This window comes from Octodon degus, unplaced genomic scaffold (genome assembly GCF_000260255.1).
Source record: "Octodon degus isolate 3935 unplaced genomic scaffold, OctDeg1.0 scaffold00036, whole genome shotgun sequence".
NCBI classification, from domain to species: domain Eukaryota; kingdom Metazoa; phylum Chordata; class Mammalia; order Rodentia; family Octodontidae; genus Octodon; species Octodon degus.
In genome coordinates this window covers 12,597,776-12,606,544 of record NW_004524612.1, presented here as the reverse complement: position 1 = coordinate 12,606,544, position 8,769 = coordinate 12,597,776, and the positions used below count along the sequence as shown (strand labels likewise).

Below are 8,769 nucleotides of genomic sequence, written 5' to 3'. Positions count from 1 at the left end.
CAAGCTTAGCAAAGCACAGGGACCGCGGTTCAATCCCCCAGCACCACATGCCAGCCAGCCCCGCCCCCTGGTGGGCTGAACTGGCCACACACACACACACACACACACACACACACGTAAAATTTAAAAATAAAATAAAATTTTAAAAGGGGCTGGGCATGCGGTTCTGTATGAAGGCCCTGGGTTCAATCCCCAAAATCATCTCCCAAAAAAAGATAAAGGATGCGCCTCCCTCCAGCAGAGGGAGCTCAAAGCACGAATTAGCCCTTACTTCGAGCAGCTAGTTTATCAATTTGCCTAAACTTTGCGGTGATAAGAAAAACTGGGGCAGATGGGCACAAGGAAGGGAGGACTGGGCTCACATCCACTGAGCATCTCATCTTCCCCGAGGGACTGAGCCCACAGCACTGAGTCCCCTGCCCACCCTGCCTCTTCCCACAGTGGTGGCGAGGGTCCCTGCCTAGAACCAAACCTGCACAGAATGTAAGAGCTTGCGTGCATTCCAAGGAGGCGAATAAGGCTGACAACAGCTGCTCAAGGGCAGGGTCGCGGCCGGGGCAAGGTCGCGGCTGGAGGTCGCAGCGCCCCTCTCTCCCGCCACCCCGCGCTGTTACATAAGCCAGATGGCCCTGGCTGTGCGTAGGAGGAGGAAGCTCCGGGCTGTGAAGGCGGCTCGCGTAAGGCTAGCAAGGGTAGGCCGGGCTGCCAGCGGGAATCACGTGAGCAACCTCCATGCAATAAATTATTTAACCGCAAAACTTGCTCAGCGCTAACATCTGATCCTCCTCAACTCCTCCAGGGCCTCCTCTCCTCCCCTCCCGTTATGCCCAGCCGTGAGTGGAGGCCTCACTTTCATAGCTTCCCCAGACGCTGGTGCTGAGGGCGCCCCCTGCCTGTGTCCCTCCTGGTGGCACATGCCACCCCGATGTCAAATCTTCAACCAAAAGACTGTACGTTCACATATCTTGGTCTCTGTCCCTTTCCAAAGCACTCTCGCAGACACTAGTTTACCTGCCCCTCAAGAATCACTGCAAAAGTAATTACATATACCTTTGTGTACATAAACATATTTGTAATTTTTCATCGAATGAGCACAATTTTCCCAAAACCTATCTGTAAAACTGAATGCACTCAAATTATTAACTTCCCTTTATACTTTTCTTCCCCCGGGCCACTTTCCTCCTGATCCTGTACTGTGGGGGCTGTCTCGTCTCTCCTTAACTGGAGCCCACATTTTCCTAAGTCCCACACATAGCACTCTTTTCTGAGAAGCTCTCATCGACCAGAGCTCTTCCTGCCTGGGGCTTGACCTGCCGGGGCTCCTCTCTAGGGCTTTCATGCGTCTTCTCCCCCGCACCTCCCATGCGGGAGCTTTCTCCTGCAGACAGTGGCCAGCAACCGCTCTTTGCTCCACTAATAGTGTTCGGCTCTAGAAGAGCGCCTGGCGCACCACGCTGAACGGCAGCTGCAGCGATCACACTGGTCAGCACGAGGCCGTTGCTCACCACTCTCCACTCCACCCGAGATCCAGGCCCTCCTTGGTCCTCACTCGCTAATGATTTCCACCTTGGAAGGGAGGACATGCGGGGCACTGTTTGTTACTGCTCCTGCATGCTCTGCCGTGCACACCTCATTCCTGGCCTGCCCTTTACCCAAGGGTGAAGGAAGGCTGGGCTTGAGCCTGGACTTGAGCCCTGGGTCCTACACGGAGAACTCAACTGGACAGAATATATCACCTCCCCACGTGACTGAAGGAGGAGAATGAGCCCATTCCAGACAACTCAGAAACTTGATGAGCCCGTCTCCAAAAATACAAAGTGCTGAGGGCGTAGCTCAGCGTGAGGGCCCTGGGCTCAACCCCAGCCCACTCCCACCTACCTTACCCCTTGCCCTAGAGAGGGCAGCAGCCTTCTGAAAAAAGCCCTAAGCAGCACCTACCCCCATCTCAGCGGGTCAGGAAGGCAGAGCTCCGCTTCTGGGGCAGAACACACACGCCAGAGAAGGGTGCTTCGCTCTACAATGTGTCCCTAGTCAGCCACACCAGCGAGGCGTCACAGCTGGCCCCGTGCTCAGCCCCAGGGCGCCAGCGGCCCTGCTCCCTCTCTGGAGGCCCACCCAGAGAACCTTTGGCCCTGCATCATGGAGATGTTCCTGACCACGGCCCGGCCGCCTTCCAGGCTCGCGTTGGTCTCGGTGCCCCACTGCCCTGCTCGGAGGCCTAGGTCCACTTGCAGCGTCCACGCGGGCCTCTCTGCAGCACTCACTCCCAGCTGCTGTGCCCTCACTGGGCAGCTGTGCCTGAGGTCAGGTAGACATGGGGCACATGTGAGCTGTGCCCAGGCCCACCTGGGAGGTGGATAAAGTCCCCAGGAGGCCATGGGTCTGCAGTCTGTTCTCTCTCATGTCACAGGTCCCTTACAGGGGGGTGAGACTCCCTGTTCCCCTCTCTTAGGCGGATTTGATCTCACTCGATCACACAAGGGCCCAGGCTTTGCCCCAGAATGAGCAGTAGGATCCACTGGACCTCTTCTGAAGGCCTCACTTCTTGCTTCTCCTCCGGTCACTGTCAGCGCTGTTGCGGGCCACTTCTAAGCACTCAGAGGTCCCTAACAAGCTCACAGGCTTGGGCATCGTATACTACCTCCCACAGGCCTTAATTTATTTATTTTTCTTACTCTGATTTTCCTTTCACACAAACACTTTATAAAAATTATAATATCGTGTATATATTTTTGCAAGCCACCCCATGTCCTGTTTGGACAGAAAACAAAAAGAGGGAGTAAAGGTTGGGGTTAGGGGGTAGCTCAATGTACCCTGGAGCACTTGACCAGCAGGTGCCAAGCCCTGGGCTCCCCACCCACAAAACAGGGTTGGGCAAAGGAGAAAGGGGGAGAGAAAATGACTTCAACCACGGAACGCGCCCACGGAGCCCAGAGTACAAACCCTCTTCATACACTCCTCTCAGAGCCAAGGCTGTCCGTTAACAGGGTGACTGGAACCCCAAACCCAGCCTGCTGGGCAATGTTCTACATCCTGGTGTCCCATCAGCTCCTCTATGGGGACACAGGTACAACAAGCCAGCCAGCCTCCCTCCTTGATCTTCCACACACCCAGGCACCCCGAGGATTCCATGGGCGAGGGAGCTGTAGGGAGGCCCAGAGCCCAGTGGGGAGGCCACACTCAAACTGAACTTCTGGGCTGAAGTCTACACGGTTACGGCACTCGGGTACTGCATACGCCACAGGTGGTGGGTTCCCTCAGAATGAGATTTCCTGTGGCCTGGACAAAGCAAGCTGTGAGAGGGAGTGAAGAGCTCTTGAACCTGGAGCCTCCAAAACAAAGCGAGGTGAGGGCCTCCTGTGACCCATTCTGGTGGGGAGACATCACCAGCGGCCAAGCACCACCCCAGACCTCTCAACACAGACACGGCCCCGAAACAACCACAGTTTGCTTTATTAGGCGATCCATGGTAATAGAACAGAGTTCTTAAGGAGTCATAAACACGAGACTTGTTGTTTTACCATAATTATTTTGCCATTAAGACAGTGAGTGGTTACAAAAACAAAAACAAGGAAACAAAACCCAAAAGTACTCCTCGGGTTACACACATGATCAGCTTTAGCACTGGAAGGTCCTCCACTCATGAGTCACAATCACAATTTCAAAGATTAGAAGCCATCTAGCATTAACTCCTACACTGTGAGCGTCAAGTCACTGCGGTCACCCAGTTCTGAGACACTGTCCATGTATTTTAGCACTTACGTAGGACATCCATTAACAGACACACAAAGCAAGCCAACAGGTAAGCATGCGTACACAGCCTGTGCGAATGTTCAGGTTTTAAACTGCAGGGCTTTTTTTTTTCTTTTTGTTTTTTAAAGAAAATAATCGAAAAAAACAAAATGACCATGACCCGGTGTGGGAAAGACAGGAAGACAAGCAAATACTGAAGAGCTGCGTGTGTTTCTCAGAATTGAAACAAAAATTTCTTTTCCAACTTCTTCGAATTTCCTCTAAGTACAGGTGAGAAAAAAAAGCAAATATATTAAGTCAACCAATTCTTTTCCTTAGCAAAAAAAAAAAGTGCAATTGACCTTTAAAACAGCAAATAAACAACAACAACAAACCAAAACCCCAACCATAAACCCCAAAGGCAAAAATGTGTGGCGGCAGGGGGGCTCCGCGCAGCGACGACCCACTACGAGATGCTTCGCTTTACAAAGCCCGACTTGGTTCATAGGTCGAGGAACCTCACATTGCTCACAAGGACCTCTAAACGTGTCTGAAAAGAAACATGACACGGTCAGCAGGGACAGCAAGAAGCCCGTTAGCACAAAGGGGTGGCTGAAGCAGGGACAGGGCAGGGCACAGGTGCGAGGTCGCCCATAGTCTCCGAGGGAACTGCACCCTCTGTTTGTAAGATCTTCTCCCCCATAGGAGCCCACCATGATCCATGGTTCATAAAACAGATTATTTCCCCGTCTTGCAAAGTAAAATGGGCTTTCAGCTGAATTTTCCGAGGGATTTCTGAGTTTATAAGGTCACCTTGCATTGCAGTGTCACTTGTGAAATAGTTGCTTGAGATTAAGAAGATGGTATTTTCCTTGCTGTGTTCCAGAACCCAAAAGATCCCTAATGGGGCAAAAGCATACCCTGGCGGCCAGACTGGCACAGGCACTGCCCCAGGGAGCCTGTAGGCAGCTGGAGCCCAGGTGACCTTGGTGCCGGGCTGGTTCACCATTTCTCTTTCACCAGTCAGTAGTATGTGGTGAAACAGTCAACATTCGGCAGCCCACCCGTCAGGCCCACACTGTGTGACCCGCTAGGCCCCAGGCGTCGGCCTGGGTGAGACCCAGCCATCCCTGCACCTGGCAAGTGACTCAAGCTCACACACACCAACTTGTGACCATGGGCAGGTAGCACCAGTCCTACAGGACCAGGAGGACACAGGACTATGGACACCGGGGAAAAGTGCGAGTCCTTCTGGGCAGGTTCTGACCACAGGGACATGGGACACCTGGCAATCAGAAAAGCAGTGAGAGCAGGAGGGGGAAACCCAGCCTCAGAGACAAGGGCTGGAGGAAATACGAAGCAAGACACAGGCATCTGAAATATTCATGAACAAAAAAGCTAGAGCGAGCAAGAGAGAGGGTGGAAACACGGCAAGTAGAATCCTCAAAAGCTCTCATCTGCTGCAAAAATCTAGGCCAAAATAGAAAACTTGGCCTTTCTCAACAGATGACCCAGAAGAACAAAGTGGACACTCTGGAGCTACTCAGGAGGGACAAAAAGAACTCGCCTACCATCCGAAAGAGCGAGATGGTTACGTAACTGCATCATTAGGATGTCCAGTTCAAACCCTGTGTTATTAATATTGAATTGCTTCCCAATTTAGTATTTAAAAAGAAAAGAACTCTCTCCTGTCCCCCAAACCCTCCCTAGCCCCACAAAAACAACCACAAAAAAAAACAGCCTTTTTAAAAATGTAAAAAGAAAAAAGACAAAAAGGCAGCTCAGGGCAATTCACTGTATCTTCCCATGACAAGGAAGATGCAGAGGCCGAGGGCAGGACGAGGAGCCCCCTGGGGACCTGCTCTGTGGCGCATGTCTAGTGTTGGACACAGCTCTGTGTAAAGTGTGTGCTAAGCTTGGGTGTGGAGTTTATGGATGGGAGGACGGGAAAGTGGGTGAGCGAATTCAGTAACTCCAGGTGAGAGGCAGAGCGTGGGGCCTGACAGGGAGCCCCGGGAACTGGCTGCTCACAGCAACTATCACAGGCTCTTTAAAAAAAAAAAAAAAAGGAGAACAATTAGAAGAGGGAAGTCTCAGAATGTCCTCAGGTGTCCCATCCCTCATGCCCAGTGCAACAGGCCCAGGAGCTCTAGCCCAGGCTGGTGATGTTGGCACGGCCACCAGGGGGCGCCACGATGCGCTGGGTGGTGCGGCGAGGAATGTTGTCATCAATCTGGGCACCTGGAGAGGAGAGAAGAGGAGAGAGATGAGGATCCACAGCTCAAACCCAAGCCACACAGCTCAGGAGAAGGGGCAGGCAGAGGCTTGGTTCCTTTCTCAGAAGCTCACAAAACATTCAGACTATGGAAATGCAATGGGCTGGGCTTGCCCAAGAACCGTGTGTGGTAGATGCAGTCCCTGGGGCTGCGCAGGTTCTACAGCCAGGTAAGCAACCTATTAATGATAACTACATGTCATTAATGATAACTGTGGATGTGGCTCAGAGAGAGAATACCTGCCTAACACATGCAAAGCCCTGGGTTCAATTCCCAGGGCTGCCAAAAAGCAAAGCCGCCTACATATCAGGCTACACCCAGTCTCCATTTCTACTGGTCAAATAGAGTACAGCCTCTCTGACATTCAGTTCCCCCAATCCTGCGCGTATGACAGAAAGTAGAAGCAACAGCAGTACAGGCTGAGCACAGCAACTTAAAAACCCATAATGGTACAGAATTTTAAACTTTGTTAACACCAAAATGATACTAGTGGAAAATCCCACAGCTGACCTCATGGGACAGGATCACAAGGGAAATCCAGCTGCACGAAAGATACTGTACAAAGCACCATCAGTCTAGGCATATAGGGTATGTGTGAAATAGAAATAAATTTTGTGTTTAGACTTGGTCCTATCCATGATACTTCATTATGCATAGGCAAATATTCCAAAATTTGTAAAAATTCGGACTTCAAAGCATTTCTGCCTCCAAGCACTTCTGATACCCTCGCACCAACCTGAGCCTTCTATGGGCACAGCCAGAGAGCGAGGGGAACACAGATACCGTGGCAGACATTCCACTTTATAAGAAAATTAAAGTTCACTCTTACTACATTTTTTGAACACGGGCAACCCCAAAATGGCACACACCGTACCCCTCCAATAACCAACAGCTCTGATAAGAAACATCCACCGGATGAGCTTTACTGTCGTGGACTCCGGGTACCTACCTGCGATTCAGGGCAGTAGGGAGAACAGAGCCCGGTCATGGACCAAGGGAGGGACAGGAAGAGTACACAAGGAAACTGAAACCCGGACCGCTTCCTCTCTCAGGGAAACGTCGCATAGCTCGTGGACCCAAAAGCTAAGTTCTACAATGGCTGTGTTTTAAGCATTTCCGAGATGTCAAATTTCTCCGCCCCCCGCCCCCGCCCGACAAGGACCCACGACTATAAAACCCGTCATGCAGATGAGGAGAGAGACACACAGCCACACGTAGCTCCAAAGCAGGGGGCTGCAACCCCAGGCCCCCCGCCCAGGGCTCCCACAACGCCCTTCTTGCTGGTGGGCGTAACGTGAGAACTCCGACCTCTGCGTCATGGGTACAGTGCACAGGACGGGAATCGTGGTGTGGGCGGGACAGCCACACACTGATCTTGACGCTCTGAGCCCCAGCTGGACCCCTGCTGTAAGGACACAAGTCCAGGACACGCGCTCCCGCCCTGCCCCTCAGCCCACGCACCAGACAAGCTGAATCCGGACTGGTGCAGATTCCGCACTGGCGGGGCCTGCTGCTTGGCGGGAGACGTCTTCGCCGAGGAGGCCGGAGTGACCGTCTTGGGCGTCACGGACACCTCGCACACAGGTCCATCATACAGGCCACGAGGGACCCCTCTCAACTCCGCCAGCTGCAGAACACAAGCACCCCCCGCTGAGGCCACCCCCCATGGGAAAGAACATTGCCCTGGGGGACACTTCGCTTACTACGGTAGATTCTCCTGGTGACCAGCAGCAAGGCCCAGCTCCCCACAACGTGCTCATTGACACTGGGCATTGTACAAGAACTGGCAAGGTCTGCTTATGATTTGTCCCCCAAAGTCCTTCCACTTTAGAGCCCGTCACAATCACTCAGACCTGCTGTGAGGAAGTACTGGTGCCAAGCTCAAGATACGCCCCAAACAGCCCCGCCAGTCCCATTCTCCTAGAATTTCCGTACAGCTCCGATGCTTCCTTGCCCAGGTGGGCTGGTGGCCAGGGACTGTCCACCATGCCTTGAGTACCCTGTACATTTCCCATGCTTAGGACATTCTCTCTGCCTGGTTTATTTAGCTGCCTTTTTTGACTTGACAATCTCCTACTTAATCTTTAAAACCCAACTCAAAATGCCCTCTCCCCTGACACTTTCTTCCATGACCCCTCAATGCTGGTTCCCTCTAACCCCCACCCCATACCCTTACCAGGGCACCTACTGCATTCTTATTTTTGGCAGAACTGAGGACTGAACTCAGACCCTTGCGCTTGCCAGGGAAGTGCTTATTCCACTGAGCCATCTCCTCGGCCCACCTACTGCATTCTTACTTTGTCCTGGCTAGCTCTGGACATCTCTAACTCCTCCAACAGTACTTTAAGTTTCAGAAATAAAAAGAGCAGAATCTTCTTATCCCTCTACCTGCCCCCACAGAGCTCACGGTTCTGACTCAACATGATTAAAAACAAGTGTTTGTGGAACTGAACTCACTGCATGAATTCAAAAAAACCCTAAGAACAAAGCCACTCACCCTGCTTCTTGCCTTGATACGCTTGTAAACAAAGTCAGGGAACGGCTTCCGGGGGATGTAGCGCCCAGAGCCCTCCGTGACATGCAGGGTGCCGTCCTCCAGGACGATTTTGCCCTGGCTGATGACCACGAGCGGGGAGCCACGGCACTCCATGCCCTCGAAGATGTTGTACTCCAGTGCCTGCAGGAGGGGACCCAACACGGTCAGCTTTGAAGTGGGTGCCTGACCGCTAAGCATCACCCACTGCCCAGGGACAGGGTCCCT

General features: G+C 52.5%; 1 protein-coding gene across 1 annotated transcript in view; it reads right to left on the bottom strand.

Annotated features, from left to right (window-relative positions):
- Window positions 1–3,424: 3,424 nt before the first annotated feature.
- The window catches only part of Dpysl2 (dihydropyrimidinase like 2), a 61,958-nt gene continuing 56,613 nt past the window's right edge, over window positions 3,425–8,769 (bottom strand). The window contains exons 12-14 of the mRNA XM_004630681.2: window positions 8,506–8,685; window positions 7,470–7,635; window positions 3,425–5,973 (exon numbers count right to left, since the gene is read on the bottom strand). Coding sequence (XP_004630738.1) covers window positions 5,882–5,973; window positions 7,470–7,635; window positions 8,506–8,685 — 438 coding nt within the window. The 3' untranslated portion in view covers window positions 3,425–5,881. The remainder of the gene's footprint in view (window positions 5,974–7,469; window positions 7,636–8,505; window positions 8,686–8,769) is intronic.